The 21,549-nt window shown below is 39.1% G+C and overlaps 1 protein-coding gene across 1 annotated transcript; it reads left to right on the plus strand.

Moving 5' to 3' along the window:
- The first annotated feature begins 1,166 nt into the window (after positions 1-1,166).
- On the plus strand, positions 1,167-21,340 carry SPI1 (Spi-1 proto-oncogene). Its single transcript, XM_052781996.1, has 5 exons — positions 1,167-1,513; positions 8,109-8,202; positions 15,655-15,842; positions 19,685-19,841; positions 20,532-21,340. The coding sequence occupies exons 1-5, from the start codon at positions 1,469-1,471 to the stop codon at positions 20,846-20,848; spliced, it is 801 nt and encodes a 266-aa protein (XP_052637956.1). The 5' UTR covers positions 1,167-1,468; the 3' UTR covers positions 20,849-21,340.
- Positions 21,341-21,549: the final 209 nt, after the last annotated feature.

Below are 21,549 nucleotides of genomic sequence, written 5' to 3' on the forward strand. Positions count from 1 at the left end.
TAATCTCCCATCATGTTCTTAATCTTATCCCATTGCTAATATGGTTTGCTGGTTGAGTTCCTTAGGGTGGGGAATGAGAGGAACTTGTGAGTGGCCTCTGGTTTTACCAGTGTACGAGGGAGGAAGTCTGTAGTGGCTGAAATTCCCCCTTGCACATAGACCCAGGTGAGTGGTGAACAGGCTACTTTCAAAAGCAGAACCTGTGGCACATGGGCATAGATTGAAGAGGAACAACCCAGACAAAGAAACTTCACTTTTCCAAGACATTAGTAACTAATTGCAAGCAAGAAGGCATTTTGCAGAATGAGCCTGTTCTCCCCTTGTAGCAAGGCCCCACCCTCTACATCCTGCCCCATGGCCCACTCACCCCTGCCCCTGCCAGAACTTTAGTATGAAGGGCATTTGTTCAGTGCAGCCAAATGCAAGTAAAACAGTGGGATAAAGGGGAGAACACCATGTGAGAAGAGCTAAAGCAAAATCTCTACAAGAAATTTCGGCACCTGACTCTTAGATACAAGTCTGCAAATCTTGTTCTCTACTCACTGTTAAAGGCACTCAGGATCTGAGAGAAGTCAAATCTTTGCATGGGACATGTAATACTTTCTCCTTTCCCCCACTCACTTTCTCCTTGCAGGAGCTAGAAGAGAAAAGACATCACAAGAAAGAAATAAGAGGACTAAGTGTCTTTCACTGAATCATTTTGCTTTACTGCAAAGTTTATGAAGAAAGTCTCATGGGCTTACCTTCAGTGTTTTGCAGAAACCTAAGACTGTATATTTGAAACTGCATACTTTTTTTTTCCTTTCTGCTACGTATTGCCACCTAATTCCAACACAGGACTACTATGAAAGCAAGTCTATGCCACTGCACTGTCCTCACAGAAGTTGTCAGGACTATGTCTCTATGATACATCATTAAACCAGAAAGCAGCTCCATCGCGATGGTTCATCTACAGTGGGAAGCACATAGTCTTCCACAAAGCACTGCACCCATATGCTTGTTTATTGGTAGCAGGCCCAAGCTCTGGGCTGCTGATTACACAGTAAGCACCTGCCCATGGCAGAACTGGCTCACAAGCAGACTTCCTGCTACAGCGCCGCAGCTCCCTGAAATGAGATTTATGCAAACTGGCTAAAAGCTGTGATGTCACAGTGCACTGATAGACCCAAGGGCTATCTCCCTTCTACAGACATTTGATAAAATCAGGAACTTCACATACAACTCGGGAAGAAGTTCACCTCAGAACCTATTAGGGCAAACTATGAAAACTTGTTAGGGTCCTTCTCCTATCCTGAGATCCATCAGCAAAGGGACTTCACGGAGTCCGAGGATCTCACTTTTTTCTTGTTTTTTCCTTTTTTTCTTTTTTTTTCTTTTTCTTTTTCTTTTTTTAATGTAATTTTTTCAAGTCAGTTATTCTGGATGTTTGAAAACTGAATTAAGAAAAATTCACTCAGAAGTTGGCTGAATGTTGCAAGCTTGCAAAATGGAAGGATTTCCCCTCATTCCCCCTGTGAGTATATGGGGTTTATTTCTAACATGGATCACTGGGCTCAGTAGCAAAAGGTTTTATTATTTGAGAATATCTCTGTTTTGGTCTGTATTTGTAATGCCAGGAAGTTGGGCTTAGGTCAATATATAAAGCTAGTGACAACATTGAAATGAATGGGAAATTAACATTTCCTCCCTAAACTTGTATCTGATTTTGATCTCCATTTGTTTTCACAGATTAAATGTATGGTATTTTTGTTCAGTATGTGTACAAGTCAGTAAATTTTTTTCTTCAGTGCTGGCTTTGTGATATAAGGCCGAGTCTTTCTTCCAAGTTGTAATTCTTAATACTCTGGAGTCTGACATACTTTATGTGTTTAATTATCTACAGATCTGTGAGAGAAGAGTTGCTGAAAGCTGATTTTATGTATTGCAGATTTTAGGACTCTCTGCTCTTTGTTATTACGGCATTTTAGTTTCTAACTTCAGCTTCTCTTGAACTGAATTCTCTTGAATTCGCTTGCTATGAAAAGCAATTGGTAAATGACGGGAAAAAACCCATAGCCTTAATGGGGTCTTTCAATGTTTTCTCTAAGATACAAATTTTTCTGTATGCTTATGAGGCTGTTTCTATCCTTTCTTTAACTCTGAGGCATTGTTACACTGCTGTAATTTATTGTAGGGTGAGTTCGGAAATTATTATTTATGAAGAACATATTGCCACTAACCTGTTGTTCAGAAACAAACCTTAATGGGAAATGTCTAAGCAGAATGTGTAAAAAAGGCCCTAACTAGATTTTATGAGGTTTGTAGAAGCTGAAGAGATGTCAGATAAGGTGTTTTACTTGGCTTTTTATGTGGTAGATGACTTACAGTAATTGCTATATGTGTTCAGAAAACAGAAAGAGACAATGCAGATCCAAGAGTCCTTTAAACAAAACTTGTATCAAGTTTTCTTTTTGTCTTGTCCCATGTAATGAAGGTTAAAGACATGTTTCCTTATCTTCCACCCAGAAAGATGGCCCTTTGAATTCCTTTCATATTTGGTGTCCATGTTGACTGAAAAAATATGTCTTCTTTTTGGGAGACCCTTTATTGTAGCAGTTAGTCATCAGTGTCCCTGAAATCCCCTATCTACCCAAAGGGTGAGAAGAACTGAAAAATCTTTTTTCTTTTTCTTTTTCTTTTTCTTTAATACACTGAGTTGCCCAGTGGATCTACTTTAAATGCGTCAGGATTGAAATCTGAAAAGAAACTGAGAAAATGAAAAAAGTACACAGAGATTTCTCAATACGTTACGTATTGAGCTTAAAAAAAATTAAAAAGAAACCCAAACCTTGTCCTCAACTACCCCAGAAACCAGCATCTACAAAAGATATAATTGCTAATTTTCTGTCCACTCATTCACTTACAGCCAAGTTTTCTGGACTCTTTTTTTCAGTATGGAATTCCAGTGCATACATTGAATAAATGGCGTGAAAATAACACAGTCTGGCCCATATTCTAATTTGCGTTGCAGTTAACATTCTGGCTGAACTCTGTTCAGATGAATGATACAACAAGCAGTGAAAATACAATTACGTCTTACAGGAGCACTTGCCAGGGCAATTTGTTTTTTATTTTTGTGATTAAAATGTCCAAAAATGAATAATTTTGTGTTTTGTACTTTCAACATTGTTTTAAGTGTGCTTTGAGCACCGCCAGTTAGAGCCCCACATGGCATCGTTGTAAATGTCTGTGCCTCCTGGGACTTTTTCAGAGGGGAGACAGAAGCCTGTTTCTAGACAGGGGTTTCTGTGAAGCAATACTTCCCTCCTCTGCCCCTCCCCTTTCAGTTGAGGGTGGGTCAGTAACTGCCTTCCTCTTGACTATGCTAGGAAACTCTTACCCTTCATTTGGAAAATGCTGCTCAAATAGTTTAGGAGTACTGCATCTTTCTCTGAAGATCAGGAATTTTGTATGGAAAAGTTCTTTAAACTGGGCCCATGTCTTCCAGCGCATGATAGAATCCAGTTGTGCTACGGGGCAAAAAATTATTAACGCCTTTGCCTAAAGAGGACCCCAGTTATTTGTGAATCCCTAAGTAGCCACCTGTAGAAATCACAGCTTTGGAAGTACATTTGTATGAGAGCGAAAATGCCCCATAGAAGTGCTTTGTTCCACATAACTGTGTTGCCAGCATGGTCCAGTGAGGCTGGCTCAATGGGTGATCATGCTAATATTTTTACTCATGTTTTCTAAAATAGTTATACTGTAATTTTTTTCCAAGGAAATATGGTTAATCTTGGCCTTAAAACTTGTCTCAGCAACACATCATTGGAAATTTTGTGGAATATTTCTGAATCACATGTCAGTGAATAGTTATGTGAGGATAACAAAAAAAGATCAGCATTTAGTGAATTTACAATCACTTGGAATCATGTGACAAAGTCTTAGTGAATAACAAGAATTTTCAGATTGCTATTCAGTTGAGTCCTCTGTATCTCTCTTAACCAATGCTAACCAAGCTTTCTCGAAGTAGTTTTGTGGCTTTTCCCTTGATTTTCAGGGCAAAGAAGGATGATGGAGGCAACTCTCCATTTATCAAAGTCTGTGACAGATAAAGTATTGTTTGCTGACCTCTTGCTTGAGGTTGGAATACAGTTTTAGATAGCGTACTGCACCTCATGGCATGTAGGAAAGGAGATATCAACTTCAGACCACAGTTATGAGTTGCTAACAAAGCTTTCTGTCACTCTTTTACATGAAAACAATTGATAGAACAAATGGCCATTGACATCAGTTAAATATTAAATTGTAACATAAGCCATTCTTTGCTTTTTGTCAGGCAAAACAAAACAGCTCAGTGTCATGGAAGTGCTATTAGTAAGACAGACGATGAAATGGGTGTGTGGGTGGGGAGGTTCCAGAGAAGGACAGGGCAAGTGGGTAAAGATTGGTACAAGAGGCAACAGCAGCACATGGTGAAACCTCTTCTCTCTAACTAGAGAAAATCTGTAATTAAAACTTAAAGAAAACCAACACATTAAAAAACAGGTTCCTGGAAATAGTTTCTCTAATGAATAGAGGAAAATATCCCACCTTTCCATATGATAATCAGAAAGAATCCATGCTGCACTGTCTCCTTTGACCACCATCTGATTAAGTAAGTTTATGATACATAAACTTTTAAATATTTAATATACATCTTCCCATATTAGTTACTGTACCCTTGAAGATCAGACACCAAGACAGAAAGTAGTGCCAATTCAAGTCCTTTGTGGGGATGGATTGGTGCAGGTTGCATGAGTTAACAAGGATATACACATACATATTTGATCAAATGGATCACTGAGCAGAAAACAAATTCAAGGAAGAAAATTCCCACAATCCATAATAAAGAGATTTTAAGCCCCAGACTTTCAAAACAGAGTATGTTAAAAACCCCAATGATCTATGTAAAAGCAGACTGGTTTTTACATGTTGAGTATCTGCCACTCGCTCTGCAGTCAGCCAGATCTGTAAATATTAAGGGAATCACTTTTTAAAGAGTCTACTTAACATACCTTCCTTTAGCTCTGGTCATTGAATACACATCTGAACTTGTAAAACTAGCTTTTGAATGGTAGAAATACTTCATTCTCAGCTCCCGGACTGTGAGCCACTATTGCCTGTTACAGTATATTGGACTGAAATGGAGGAGTTTGGAAAATTTTAGGGAAGAAGAGACAACAAAGGAAGAACACAACTAGGAAAAGTCAAAAATCCTTTCCCATGCCTAAAATATGTATTGTTTATCTACTTTTGGACTGATGCTTGGCCTTCCTGCCAAGCTATACCTCTGTAAAGATATGAGTGATAGAGCTTTTGTTGTAGCAGTGGAAATCTTATATATAGCAAATTAAGCCTAGATTGACAGGACACTGATTTCTTTGGAAAATTGTTTACTTTTGGCTAAATATTTATCAGAGCTACAAACTTTGATGTGTTTAGATACAGACAATTTTTATAACTTCAGTCTCTTTCTGGTATTTTAGTTGAAAGGAAGCAAAGATTTTTCTTTCAAACTATATACATTTATATGAGTTTTTTAACCTCCACTTCTCCCAACTAGTATGATTTTCCATTTGGATGTTGAGGTCTCTCCTTTCACAGAATATGAATGCTTTCCTTTGAGTTATGACAAATTAACAATTCTGAATATGAAGGCAAAAACTTCATACATTCTTCGGTCTGACGTGATTTAACAGGGAGCATATATTTAGGGAAAGGAAATGGGGGAGTGGGGTGAATTAATTTGCAAAGATAATGAAAAGTAGAAATTCTGTTCAGAACTTTATCCTGAAGAAAGCAAAACACAGTCTCATTACTTTGTCTTATCAGAGATCAGAGTACACCACAGGTCTAAGGAATAGGGGTGAGTGAATGCATATAAACAGTCATGGTTAGAGAGAACACAAAGTGGGGGTGAGTGAATGTGTATAAGCAGTCATGGTTAGAGAGGACACAAAGAAAATACATACAGGAAAACCAGAAGCATCAGAGAGAATCCATGCTGTACTGTCTCCTTTGACCACCCCTCTGAAATCTGGAAAATAGGTTATACTTCCTATTAAATCTCTGTGTAGATGAAGGGCAATTGCATTGGAATCATATTGTTGTGGAAAGGGAGACTGCACCTATGTCCTCAGGAGACCAGAAATAAGAGGAATCCCTTCACTGGTATCCCTACTGCAGATACAATTAAATGATGATTTGCTCCTTTTACTTAGTCTTTCCCCTAGATTGTCTTTATTGTGGGTTACCATCCTCTCAAGATTTCCCCAAAACAATTATGCACCGCCACAGATTACATTGGGAGCTGACAGCCAGGCAACGGATTTGCTCCTGAGGCTTTGAATATTCCATGGATCTGATGGCCAGTTAGTGTGTATTCTGGAAGTCATGACATTTTAGGCAATCTTACCAGTCCATTTTAATATCATACACTAATACAGCACGCAGCTGCTACTAAGGATCCACCAAGGTCCAAAGTAATTTCTAGAAGTATTTTCTTTTTTTGTGTGTGTTCTAACATCTTAATCCTCTGGGAATAAGTCTCTCTTTTTCTTGATCTAATTTCTTCAATGTCATCATAGAAATCACATCGCTGGAAAAGGACAATCTTTAAATCCCCACATTCCAACCGAATGAACTGAAGGAGTTAACAGAGTTAATGAGCAATGGTAACTCTGATGTAGTTTTCACCAGAAAAAAAAATCTTTTCCTTTTGCCAGCTGCTTATCTACCACCTCCATCTGGATTTTAATGGCAGCTACTGCTTTAGGTTTCATGTTCTTGAGTAGTCTAGAGGAGGAAGAAAAAGAGAAGCTCGCCTGCATTTCTGGCATGCTGTCACCATAGCGAAAGCTTACAAAATGCTGGTGTTCCAAAAACTGAGACAAAGTTATGGAGGGAGAAAAGGATTTGGGACATGCAGATAGGCATATGAACATGTAAACATAAAAAATATGTCCATCATGTAAGTTATCATGTTGTTTTAAATATTTGTCCTTTAAAGTTACTTATGCTGAAGTCATTAACAGAAGAAAAATGTTTCTATTAGTACCTACTAGAAATAACTTCCTTTCAGAACAAAAAGCAAGAAGATGTTTGAGTTCTACATTGCTGTTGACACTGTAAGAATTTGTTCAGATTGGAAGAAAATATTGTAACGAAGTTAATTGGACAAAAGTTTATCAAAGCCCTGCTCTAACTCTTCATTCTGGAAAAAGACAAAACTAAACATTAAATGAAGCAACAGAATTGTGCACAACTAATAATAAACAGACCACCTATACTGAAACAACGCAAGACGTTAAACAGCATTAACATTGGAGTACTAGGCATGGGAGGAAGACAAGTGGGAAAGTTACCCTATGTCACCTGTTTTAAGAAGATAGAGAGGACTTTAATTCTACAACTAAGCATCCAACAGGTCACGACTCAATATCTGTCCCACATTTGGACTTTCTAAGTCTTCTCTGTGCATACCTAACAGCCCTGTGCAGCTGATTTGAACCAGCAAACATTTACTGTTCACCTTGGACAAAAACTGAGAATGAAAATGTTTTCATGCCCTCTGTCAATGTCATTACCCTCCTACAAACTGCCACCATTTAGTGAGACCTCCTAGAAATACTCATAATAACATGCTTAGGCAAGACAAGTTTCTGCTTTCTCTTTTGTGTACAGGAGGAATAATAATAATAAATGTCTGTCACTACCAAGGAAAAGGTTTCCCTGCCGTGCTGGTGTGATGGAATCTTGGCTTGGGCCTGATGTCCTCTAAGTAGTATCCACAGAAGGTTGGAGGGCGGGATGTCAAGAACTTGTGTAATACCACAGGACAAGTTCTGCTACACAGACTGGGCCTAAGGAGATTGGATTACTCTTTTTTTTCTTTTTTTTTTTTTTGCAAACCAGTGTTTGGTGTCAAGCATTTTATTCCTGCTGATTCAGTAAGAACTTGAAGCCTCCACCTTCTTTCCCTAGGCAATGATGTAATGTGTTGGCATCTCCCCTTCACTAACTATACGAATAATTTTGAAGGGATTTGTGTAAGCTTACAGTTCTAAAAATTCCTCTTCTCTTTACAGCCCTCTGAAGATATGGTACCCTATGAGTCAGACCTCTACCGACAGCCTCATGACTATTACCAATATCTCAACAGTGATGGAGAGAGTCATGGTGGTAAGTTAAAAAATATCTCCTTGGAGCATAAAGTCTCATGGGATGCCACAGGAAAGAGATTTAGGACATTCAGGAAAAGAACAAACATGTTGCTGTGATCTATAATGTATAGGCACATATTTTGAAATAAATTTTTTATTCAATCAATTCAATCAATAATCAATTATTATTACCAACAATATTTTATTCTGCTTAATGGCACTGTTCCAACCCCGCAACTGCAATACAGTTTCTCTGAAAGAGAATTTTAGAAAGCACTGAATGATGCAAGGAGCTTCCAGTACATTCAGTGTATTGCCAGGAAGGTGGGATCTCATGATCTCTATCCTTCATTATCTTCACTGTGTTTTTACTTTCCTCTACAGATCAAAAGCACTCTTGCTTGTTTCAGAACTCTTTGAGGAAATGGATTTGCAATATTGTATTTCTCTTCTTGTGTTCCCATCTCCAATTCCTGTTTGATTTAGGTCCTAGATATTGTATTTGTGCCTTCAGTTTAATTATGTTTCTTTGGTATTTGGCCTTTTTCGACTCCATATATTTACCTCTTTCTTTTGATCTCTTTTGCATGCTGCCACACCTAGCTTTAACTTTCACTCTTTCTCCAGTACACCCAAGTACTTCCTCTCTCTAAATCTATGTAAAACTTCCTTGTAGCTGTAGGTAGCTACAGCTTCCTAGCTCAGCATAAAAATACTGTGCGATTATTTATTGCTTCAATTTATGTATGTGATTTCAAAGCTTTGGTGCCTTTTTATTTTCATGTCGTCTGGGCACTGGACTCTAAATCAATGCAGAGGGGAGAGTCTTGCTTTGTGAATTTTGTCTCCTGTGCAATGCAAGGGTCCAGCAACACCACCCTGGAAATATTAGAGTCAATATTGACTCAGGAAGGAAAAGCACCGCTCTACTGTATCACTCGTGGCAGTCCCTTCAGATCCTGGAGTTTCCCTAAAAGACTCCCGCTGATACGGCAACTAGACCCATCACTGCTTAATTTAAGACATCTAACAACTTCACAACATGGCGCTGTTTTATCTGTGGCAACAGAAGCTACCTTAAAGGGACAGCAAGTTACAGAATAGGATTGTTCTGAGCATTTAACTGGAAAAGATTGCTACCTAAATTTGTTCTCTACATTGCATTCAAGAAACACCTATTATATCCTTAACGCCTGGAGACAAAGAATAATTCAGTTTTTATAAGTTATCTCATGGCATCTGTCAAGTCACATTAATCAAACGCAGCAAATTCCACATGGAAATTCAGGGTTTTTACATTATAACCTGTACCTGTTTACACACTCATAAAATGAGGATAACATTTATTATCTCAAAAGGCAATTGTGACAATTAAACAATAAATATAAAAGATGCTATGTAGGAAAAAGCACTGGGAAATAACTTTTCTGTCATTAAATCTAGGCTACCTCAAGCAACATCATCTCTTTCTCTTTCATAATCTTATCATCCCATCTGGTTTACTGCCCATTTTTCTGGTGGAAGGCTGTTCCTAAGCTACACCACTCAGATCATTAACATGTTTTTACTCATCATAATGAACACAACAAAAACTCAAAAGTCACCTATGTGGGTTATGGCCTAAGTAATACCTAAACATCCACTTTGGACAGAAATTTGTCTCTTCCAAAACTTGTGTTGCACTTGTCCTAAAGACCAAAAAAACCATTGTTTAATGTTTTAACTCCTACAGTAAGAGGTTATGGAAGAAGCAACTTAATCCCAGCCTGCACGTTTCAATCAAATTTTTATTTATGAAAGCACCTGTAATGTAGTTGGTTGTATCTAAATACCTAATATTCCCTACGCTTTCCTGAATTGCTCACAGTCCAAAAGAGCAATGAACAACCAAAGAATACAAAGGGGAGTGAAAAACACAAATTAACACATTTTGCTTCTTTCCTATAGATATTGAGAAACCCAACTTTGGCTTTCATTTTGTTAACATGACAGAAGTAGTGGGTCTTGAGAAGAGCTGTGCAGAAGAGCAGGAAAGGGACTTCACAAACTGCTTTTAGAAATATGTACTAAGTGTTCAGAACAATGTAGATAAAAGCACAATGATTGAAAAATGGTGGGGAAAAAGAATAAATAAGGTGCTGCAGTGACAGCAGTCAAGTGAAAGAGCTGAGAACATGATTAGATAGGAAAGAAGAAATAAGTAGGACAGAATTGTGAGAGAGGAGTTCAGCTTGGGGTACGGTGAGATCACTGGTGGAACACAAGATTATTTTGCAGGTCTATTCAATACTATTATGGACCTCAAAGAAAACCTACCAGATAAAGTAAATAGATACATGACAGAATAATACTTCTGACTTTGCTGATAAAGGACTGCTAGAGAAATAGAAGGACTTGCTCAGGTGTCAGACTAGCTCTATCTCACTGCTAGCAAATTAAGTTTGTGAAAGAAAGATGGCAATATCTTAATCTGTAGATCTGTGCTACATGCATTACTGTCACTTTTCTAGATCATAATGCTGAAGGCAACCCTTGCTCCATGTTTACATGAGTAGGCAGTAAAGTACACACAATAGTGTGTCACTAATTTAATATGTAGGAGATCATTGCCAGTAAGTGAACACTAAATTTAACAAGCAAAAACACACCATAAAAATATCCATATGTTCATAACAACATGCATTGTTTGCATTTATTTTGTATACTGTAGTTTAACTGTTTTGTAAATACTGTAATAAACACAGAGACACAGTCATGAAGGACAGAAGCTACTTCAAGTGATCATGTATTAGTCCATCTCCCTACCCTGAGCTTGTATGCTAGTAAGTCTGTAAATGTAATACAGCATATTTTGTAACACTAATGCAATCTTAGTAATTACAAAATTCCACTGCATCTTTGTCTCTAAGTTATTACTAAACATTATTGGTTTAGTAAAAATCACTTTTTGTATGAAGCTGAATGCTGACCCTTGTTCACTTTGTTGCTAGCCTCATGGAACTTACCAGATTTCGTGATTTGGGATTTTATTTTCATCCCACCTCCTGGAGTAATGTGAACATTTAAAAATATCAGCTTTGATTTTGTTAGGACTTTACCCTACACAGAAGTGGAGGAAAGTCCAAACATGTGAACCTTAGTCTTAAATGCTACATGGAATACAGAACTCCAAACTTCATGAAAAAAAGCCCCTCGCTTCAAAGCCATCTTCATGATTTGCTGGGGTCTGACTCGTAGATTTTTGCACATTTGGCGTTATTAAAATCATGAAGTTTGTAAAGTGAGAGCTAATGAGATCCTACTGGTGTTATAGATAAGACTGCTGCACTGCCTCAGAGCAGAGCATTTCACTCAACAGAGAGCGATTCTGTAGGGAATCAAGACATTCATTTTCCAGTGTCCTTCAATATTTTTCTCATTTCCTCTATGGGTTTTTTCTTGGCTTGTTTTTTCAGATGAGCGAAACACAGTGGGAACATCTAAGCTGTGCAATGTGGCACTGTGTAAGAAACCCTCTCCTAGTTCAAAATTAGTTGGAAAATCTGTACAGCACAGAGCAGAACCACTCAGAGACACTGGCTTAGACCTCACAAGTGCAGCCATGTCAACACAGTCACCTCCTTAGACCAGGCAGAGTGCTGTGCTGACAGAGCTGTCACGTTTCCGGTTCAAGAGCTGGCTCATGAATTTCTGCATGGTTTTGCACTCCATGATGCAGATTTAGCCTATTACTCCACTTTATAATAAATATCTTCCTTAAGCCTCCTGCATATTCTAACTGCTGGTTCTAACATTATTCATCTATTAAAACAGGAGCAAAGCATTTTACATTGGTCAAAAGATGACTGAGGAAGTTCAGTTATGTTTTCTCACTTGTAGAGTGAGAATCTACCTCCATGGTGAATATTAACACAACGCCTTTAGGTCCGCTATTGCTTCCCAACAGGCTAACATCCTCTCTGTCATGGGAGTGAGTTCAGGATTCATGACTGTCCTTCCTCTAACCTTTCACTACATACAAGACCAAAACAAACATGATCTCCATGTCTCTATAAGAGAGAATTTTTTTCACATCCTCTTTCACTTCACATGAAATTTCTCATAATGACTCCATTGTGCAGCTATAGCTTGGCTTTTAATGACATTTTCCTTTACCCAAAGAACAGACACTTTCCATTTCTAGAATTTTTCTCTCCTTTCTTTTTTCTTCCTTCCACCTTTACGTTCTGAGAAAAGAACAGAATTGCTGTGTGTTACTGACGTAACACTAACAAAGAACACAGAAGTCAATAGCTGCTGATAACTCTAATAACTGCAGACACAGATATTTAGAATTTTTTTTCAAGTGCAATGTACTTAGCCAACGTAGTTAACTGCAGAGGGTCTTGTGGAGACAGAATTCAGAATGTCTCTTTTAATGTAACTAAACCAATATTGTTTTTCCTAAGCATCACTGTCAAATTATAGATAATTTAGAAAGAAATATCGACTTTTCCTCCTGCCACAACTTCAATATTTGGACATAAGTTTGTATTGAAGTAATTTCTGACATAGATTTATTTTGTAATGTATTAGTATTATGTGGTCACTGTAAGTCCCTAAATGCTGTGCTATTAGTACTATTCTATTATAGTATTTTTACAGCAGTACCTAATTCCTTAAAAAAGGAATTCAGTAAAGACTAGGCTAAATATTACATAGTGATTAACATGAATATGCATAAATAGTGTTCCATAGGTTAATTTATTTGCTAAGAAAGAGTTTAAAAGAACAGTTCCGGAAGCAACAGGAACGTTGTCATAGGCTCCAAAAAACTAAGACGTATCTTGAAGTATAAAAACATGACTGTTGATAAAAAAATATTTAAGAAGAATCAAAAGCAGACCACTGAGAGCATGCACAAATACTCATGGCTATGCATGTTGGAAATGTACTATGTTCTCCCTTGACCACCATAGTTACTACTAGTAAGACACTCCACAGCTGAAGACCTGCTTTTGACAGCCTCAGAGACTTTTGCCTGGGCTTTGTCATCCTCACAATTATGCATCGATGTCATTTGCTGTAGCAGATGATCAAAGACAAGGGGCCTTTGAGAATGTACATTGCCATCTGACAGAGGACTTTCTGCACCAGGAGCAGAGCCAGATCATTCTAAGGAACAAAAGTATAGATTACTGCAGCAATGTATTCTCAACAATTTATTATACAGGGCTGCCCATGGTATATGGGGCCTCAATGGTTGGCTCTACTTAGAGAAATCTGCAGTAATTTAACCCAGAAAAAGCATGAGTTAGTGTGTCTCAGTCTTCCAACTAACAAAAAAGTTTCAGACTGAAAGTGCCCAAAGCCTCCTACCAAGACACAGCCTTAGATGACCTGTGGATTCAGACTCACACACACTCTGCCATCTCCTGGGTTGGAGCAGATGTGAATGTAAAAGTACCTGGGTACTCTGCACCCATAAACCTCACTTTTTTACCAGAGAAAACAAAATTTTTCTCTAGCACTACAACATGAAGAAGTGTTACTGTGCATTGTAATTATAACTTTGGGCTATAAAATCCATAGGTAGCCCACAGAAAGCGCTATACAACAAAGCAAAGAAATTACAGAGTATCGCAGCAGCTCCCTCGTGCTTTTATAAGCACCTTTCCATCCCTTTCACATGAAGCAACATGGTTCATCCATGAATCAGAAAAGCAGGAAGGGCAAAAAAGTAAGCACTGCTGTGGCAAATGGTCTGATAGAGCCTCCAAATAAATTTCTACAGGCCTGATCCATAAAGGCAGCTAAAAGAGCTTACAACTTCTCAGGTACAACTATGTTTGGTATAAACATATCGCTGAGTTCCCTCTAAAGGAAGCCACATTCAAAGTCACTATCCCAGATTTCAAATCCTCAGTGAGATTAGACCTAATTGTTTGAAACACAAGTGGGGAAGGATGAGGAGATAGAAGCTGAGAGAAAGAACGAAACTGGTATTTAAGAAAAAGTATTCACAGCACATTAGTATCCAGATAATGTCATACACAGTAACATCATATTGCAGAACAAGACAATTGCTCCTCTATAAATTCAGTAAAACTACACTTGGAACAACATGTTCAGTTCTGTCCATTGCATTATCAGAAGGATGTCAACAGCTGGGAGGAAGCTTGGAGAAGTGCACAAGTATGATTAGGGGGGTGAATATACTGATTTATATTGAAGGACTGAGAGCTAAATACATGCAGCTGGGTTAAGCGATAATTAGGAGTAGATTGTAAGGGTACCTGATAGCAACCTGAAAACACATGAGGGGTAGGACAGAAATTATTTATAGTCATACAAGGAAAGAAAACTCAGAATAGTAAGATATAAATTAGAACTGTTACACTGAATATCAAAAAGAAATTTTGGGCATGCATAAAATGATGCATGAAAAGTTAAACTATGGAAGAATAGCTCCTGGCTCAGTCAGAGCAGAGGGCATGTTGTTGACTTTGATTTTAAAAAACAGAGTGCACACAAATACATGCATAATTAGGCATGCAGCTACTGTATGTATGTAAGAGAGAAATAGACTTTGCAATGCTTCACATTTCCTCTAGCAGATTTTAAATTCTGAGCAGCAAATATGAAATTCTAAAAATGTTGGAGGATTATATTGAAGTAAAAAACCAGAAATCTAAAACTGAGAATGATACGGAAATTAATTTCAAAAGGAAATAAGTCAGGAAACAGGATAGTTGTTATCTGAGCACTTTTTTATGTTTTTGAAAAAATCTAAACTATCACAGAAATTGCAAACATACTAAAGAGATAAAAAAGGTAGAGAAAGAGTCTGCATCAGAATTTAGCCTCACTGTAAACAGTGTACACCAGACTGCTGCAAAAGTTTATCCTTTTATTCTCTAGTACTGGTACTGAAAAATGTGTGACATACCAACACATGATTACAGGAAATATCTAGCAAAATGCCAAGCCTTTTCTGCAGCATTCCTGAAATTTTGCTAGGAGAGTAAAATAAAGACTGAAGATAATTGCAGAATAATCTGTACATTTTCTCCATCTCCTCATTTCCATGCCATGAGGAAGAGTGTAATGAGAATATGACAATATGTAAATCAGTAGAATTTGTTGCCTCAATAATGAAAATGTAAGATTGTTATGGTCTCTTCTTGAGAAAGGTGCCAGCATTAATGTCTCTTGGATCTTGTACTAAATTATCATTGAAATCCATCTCTCCATCTAAGAGTGTTCTCTTAATTAAAGTGGCCTAAGTATTACTTTCCAGCCACAGGCATTTATGAGATTAGGAAAAGAAACTTTACAGGGATCTATATAGAATGTCACCAGAGACAGGTCAACAGGAATGGTGTGGAGAGGTCAGAAAGGACAGTGACAGAAGTAGGAACCAATGAAAGACAGGTAAATGCCATGTTTCGTAATCTTCTAATGACAGACAATCTTTTTTTATTTTCTTTAGATCATTATTGGGAATATCATCCACACCACATGCACAGTGAGTTTGAGACCTTTGGAGACAATCACTTCACAGAACTGCAGAGTGTACAGCCTCCCCAGCTGCAGCAGCTGTACAGGCACATGGAGATTGAACAAATGCATGTCTTGGATTCTGCAATCCCAACCACACACATCGGACTCAACCATCAGGTATGGTTAGCAACCCTTACTCAGAATTTAGGATGACAGTTAAGGGTAAGGAAAATAATGCACCAGGGAATGCATACTCTTATGTGAAAGAGATTGCTGAAATGAATTACACAAGTTCCTACTGCACAAGCACTTGATACAAAACTCTTCATTCTCAGGACAAATGTGGTTTAAGCATTCTTTTTATCTGGATAATGAGGAGTCATGTTCCTCAAACTGCACCTAAAAAGATAATTGCATTTTATGGAGGTTTTCGAAAGTTCAAAATTTTGTTTAATTTGGAATGAAAATCAACTGTTTTGAAATTCTACAGAGGAACTGGACCTGAGAAGCTATGCATTGTCATAGCAAGTGTATCCATGACTACTGGGAAGTATTCTGAGCCTCAAAGTAGTAGGAAAGTTTTAAATATTTCCATGCAACCCTGACAATTTTACATGACCTGTTCAAGAAATGCTAACAAAGACAAGTCACTGGTAATTTTACCACAGTGAAACGGGCTGAGGACAACCTACTTGTGTTTTTACCTGCAAGTAAATAAGTCATGAGCCAAAACACACTGTCTTGTCTCTGCTCAGATTTTACATGAAGCCAGTCATGTCCCTGTAAAAAAAGATACTCCATTGTGCAGTAAAGATAGTCACAAAGTGCCAGTGAATTCCCAGTAAAGATGAAATTATAAGGGTTTCCATCATACTGCAATGATACTAAGCAAAGTGGGTGTGATCACTTCTAACTCTTGATCCTGCAAGAATATGCCCAAAGTCATTACTGGGAGCAATAAGAAAGCTGGGTGATCCTGTGCTAAGGAGTTTCCCAAGGCAGGCAAGCTACCTACAATGTGCTGAATACAAGACAGAGTAGGACTGAGGTCAGAGAAAAAAGTGTTTGCCGATTACAGTGCTGCATATAATGGTGCCATTGCTGAAGTTTTGTGAGAGAAGCTGCATGCATGGCATTCTCATTTTGGGCTTCTTTGTTCAAAGCAAAGTGAAATTGTATACAAATACTGTATTAATCAAAAACAAAGAAGGAAAAAAATGGAGTGAATAAGTTAACACTGTCAACAGGAAACTGACTGCAAGCCATCAAACTTCTCACCTACTACTCAGAAAAAAAACCAGGAATAGAATATAAGATGTAGGTACAAACAGAGAATTAGGAACAGAAAGTTACAAATATAAAAAATGCTTGATGGAACAGCAGTCTGTGGGAAGCTTCAAGGAGAGGGTGCTTCTGCTTATGCCACTTCATTCTACTCAGTTATCACCTTTCATTTCAGGACAAAAGGCAGAGAATTAATTTTGTTGCAACTTTTGATAAAGAGCACTTTGTTCTCTCTGCCCCACCCCCCCCCAAGCTGCAGAAGATACTAGTAGGTAGAATTCACCACTACCCTTTTCTTCCTTAGCAGCTGGGGATCTTTGGCTTTTTACTTTAACCTACAGTAATAGCTCATGCAAGTGGTACTTGGCATGCTCTGAGGTTGAGACTCTGGTGTGTCTCAGCCGCAGGTAGCACATACTATTATTCAAGGTATTTTCAAAGAAACAGAAGCAGGAAGCAAGCTTTAATCCTCTGCTGAATTTGCCAGTTACTAACTGCACCCATGCTTGTCTGCAATATCAGAGTTACAGTTTGCAAATAAAGGAAGAACATGCAAAGATATTTCTCTAATTTTCTGTTGATAACACATTATTTTGTGAAATCAAATTTGAGGCTCAAGCTGTTCTTGGACAAGATTTCTTTAAAAAGTTTTGTTAGCCTGCCAGCAGGTGGTCTCACAAATAATAAATTAAGAAAAGAATAGTCATTCTGAAGGGAGAATGAAAGAAAAGGTTGGGAAACTGTGAAGAGCTTTAGAAAGAGGAAAATCACAAATGGATGCCACAGATCCTGAGACAACATCAGAATATGGAAAGTAGCTAGCAGTTTCTTAAGCTTTCTCTCTCCAGAACCATATTAGTTAACCTGGCTCTTTCAGACACACTAACAGGTCCTCTGTGACTCTCTGTAACATAACTGTGTGACACTGTATGTATTCACCTACGCTGAGTTTCAGGTGCAGACTAAGTGTAAGCAAAAATACAGCAGATAGGGAAAGTGAGGACAGGGTGGGGGAAGCTTACTCAATTCCCCAGGTTGGCCTCTGCAACTCCCTTTTCTTGTGAGACACCATTCCCTCTCTGTCCCCCACAGCACTCTCCCACCGTCCCCCTCCAGCCCCAGAGGAGCAGTTTCCTTACTCCCACACCCCCCCTAATGCACTCCAGGTTTCCACAACCTTTTGCTCTGCAGGGGCACCAATCTCTGTTCCCCTCCCCTGTAAGACATTGTCCCACCTTCTCATTGCCCTCTCCCCCGCCATGGCAGAGTCTCTCCCTTCCTTCCTACCCCTGAGGCCACAGCTTTCTTAACTGTAAAAAGCTAAAGGTGACTCTGTGGTGAGGGCTGAAGTTTCGCTCTTGGGGATCTGACAGGAAGCTTACACATACTCTTACCCAATCCTGGCCTTCCTGCCAGATCGGCTCCAGCCAATCTGCCAACTCATTAACCGCCAGCTGCTGCACCCCAAAACCAGCCCTTTGCACACTCCTTATTGGGACATTTTAAGCTGGTGCAAAACTCATCTGAAAAGCACCACTCGGCAAAGCCCAACGTGGGGTGGGTGGTGTGACTCATGAAGTGAACACCCACTCCCCGCTTCAGTGCCTAAGGTCCCCTGGGAAGGGAATCAGGGTCAAGATGTCTGTTCTTGGTGGAGGGAAGGAAGAGCTGTTCAAAAGGAGCTGACCTTCCAGGACTATTTATCTGGCCCATTTCCTGAAAACCACCTTCTATATGCTGTGGGGTTTGGGGAATGTTGGTTGGGGTTTTTTTAATGTAGGAATTGGGTTCTGACTCCCTGCCCCTCAGACTGATCTGTTTCTCATTCTTAAATAAGAAGCTGCAATAATTCATGGCAACTGGTCATGATCCCTAATAAACCAGACTGCAACTGAGAATTTACAGAGCTGAGGTATATTCCACACTGCTCCTGACAAGACGTCTATATAAGGGCAAGAGAATTTAGCACAAAAACTGGCTTGCTAGCTTTGCAGATGAGAAATCCCCATTAATGGGGAATTTTCAGATAGCCACTTAGGAAAAAAGAATGTGAACAAGGATGATGTATCCTTTATCTTAGTGCTAAGGCTATTGCCCTCCTCACAGGGGAAATTCAGGATAGGAAGCTGACCGACCCGTGTAACGCCATCTCCAGAGCTGGATGCAGTGCTGTAGGGATTCAGTGCTGTCAGAAGGTACTATGCCTGAGAAAGGAAGAGTACGACAGAGCCAAAGCCAGTCAAAGCAGCCATGCTAGGGCAGAACTGTTCAGCACTTTCAAATTGAAATGAGTAGTTCCAGAAGGTCTGTGTCAGAAAAGAAGTTGTTCTCAGAAGCAGTTTTACACTGGGGATAGGCAACAGAGATCAAAAACTCATTAGGAAGAATGCTAGCTCCGGGGAGGTATGGGGGAAGAGGGGCAATATCACTTGCATAGGATATAACATAGGGTAAAGTTCTGATATTCACAACCTTATTCCTCCTTCCCTCTTGTAAAGATGCATCTTTGTACATGTGTAAGTGTTGACCTGTTAGCTGGCAGTGTTTCTTAATTGCATAGTATTTATTATAAATGTCAACAACTAAGTCACTCAGTATTACCCTAAACAATCTCATATACCTCTTACTTTCTCCCCCCTTTTCTCTGTAACTCTCTCCATGATATTTCCTTTTTTTATCTCGATGCCCCACTCCCTATCACTACCTCCTCCCTCTCCTACTCTTTCCTCCCAAAGGTGTCCTATTTGCCCCGGATGTGCCTACAGTACTCCTCTCCACCGCAGCCCAGTTCTGATGAGGAGGACATAGAGAGGCAGAGCCCCCCATTGGAGGTATCAGATGGGGAGACTGATGGTGTGGACCCTGGGCCTGGAATTATGCATGGAGAAACAGGTCAGTGAAGACAGAGGGACGTCGTAAAGCTATGTGCTGAGCAGCTGTTACATTACCATAAAACTGTAGAACTGCTGTGCTAGTATTTTATCCCACTGCCAAAGCTTCACTTTCCCTGACTGCTTGCAGTCTCCTGTCCTCCGAATGTTTTATGACCATAACTGTGTCTATATCTCAAGTCTTCTTTCTTCACGTACTCCCGCTTCCTCCTTCTGCCTTGCCTATTTAGGCTTCCTGAATGGAAATGGCTTTTGCCATTTCTACTCCAATTTCCATTAACAGGCGGGAAAACCAAGGCAAGAATGTCCATGAACGGATTTTTAGAAATATTTAGCTCTGTTTGCCCAGTACCTGAAAGTCAGGTTCCATATAACCTGCCCAAATTAGCTTCAGGTTAGTTTCAAATTAGCAATGTTTTTCAGTTAGCTTCAAATTAGCAAATTAATTTCAATACAAGGGTTTGGCCTTTGGAATTCCTTATTCCTATTTTTTCTTCTTGGTACATCAATCCACCACATTATGTCCTCACAGTGTAACACTGTCTATTGTTATAAATGTTGCAAACTGAAGAAGTTACATGACTGACAAGCTAGCTGAAAGTTAAATGAATTAAATACATTCTGCTGTTTCACCAGGAGCTACATGCTAATACTAATGCTCCACTGCCTTTCTTCTATGACACTCACACAGGTAGCAAGAAAAAGATACGTCTGTATCAGTTCCTTCTGGACCTTCTTCGCAGTGGAGACATGAAGGACAGCATCTGGTGGGTGGACAAGGAAAAAGGTACTTTCCAGTTCTCCTCCAAACACAAAGAAGCATTGGCACATCGCTGGGGCATCCAGAAAGGCAATCGCAAGAAAATGACCTACCAGAAGATGGCACGGGCTTTGAGAAACTACGGCAAGACAGGGGAGGTCAAGAAAGTCAAGAAGAAGCTGACCTACCAGTTTAGTGGAGAGGTGATGGGAAAGGGGGTCACTGATAGGAAGCATTATCCTCACTGAGGCCATGGGACCCTAAGCAAGAAAAATATTAAGACCTCCTGGCTGGGTACCAGCAGAGGAGATGGACGCATCTTTCTCTTTGCTTCCTGTGCCCCCTTCTCTGCCTTTAAATGGCCTTTACCGTCAGATGTTTCTGGTACGAATTCCTTTCTTCAGCATCTGAGAATCCTAAACGTGACAGAATTCTTTGCTTCCATCCTACAAGTTGGACAGAGTTGGGAAATTTAAACAATGTACAAATATATTATTGTCAGGAAAGATTTGGTTTGATTGTATTGTAACTAAAGAATACAGCTGATGAAGTTTTGCCTTCAAAGGTGGTGCTGTGTCATTCACAGTGACACTGCATTAGCTTACAGCTTTCAAACTAGCATTAATACAGGCTCTGCCGCAGCTCTCAAAGCTAGAGAGAAGTTTGCAGATCTTGGAATGATACTCGTTCTTTTAAATAGTAATAACTTGTACATATTTAATAAAATTTGATATAATGAAGTTCTGGTGTTTGCATAATAAATGATTACTTCACAAACAAATCTCATGTGCATTCAGTTATGCAGATACAGCTCATGTGTGGTACCTGAACAAAAAGCACACTGGGTTATAGGGCCTTATCCATCTGTCACTACTTTTTAATTTACTTAGAAACATCATCAATGCTGCCAAACTAAGTAACAAAGATAATAGGTGAAATACATTACTGT

The sequence above is a fragment of the Harpia harpyja genome, chromosome 3 (genome assembly GCF_026419915.1).
Source record: "Harpia harpyja isolate bHarHar1 chromosome 3, bHarHar1 primary haplotype, whole genome shotgun sequence".
Classification (NCBI taxonomy): domain Eukaryota; kingdom Metazoa; phylum Chordata; class Aves; order Accipitriformes; family Accipitridae; genus Harpia; species Harpia harpyja.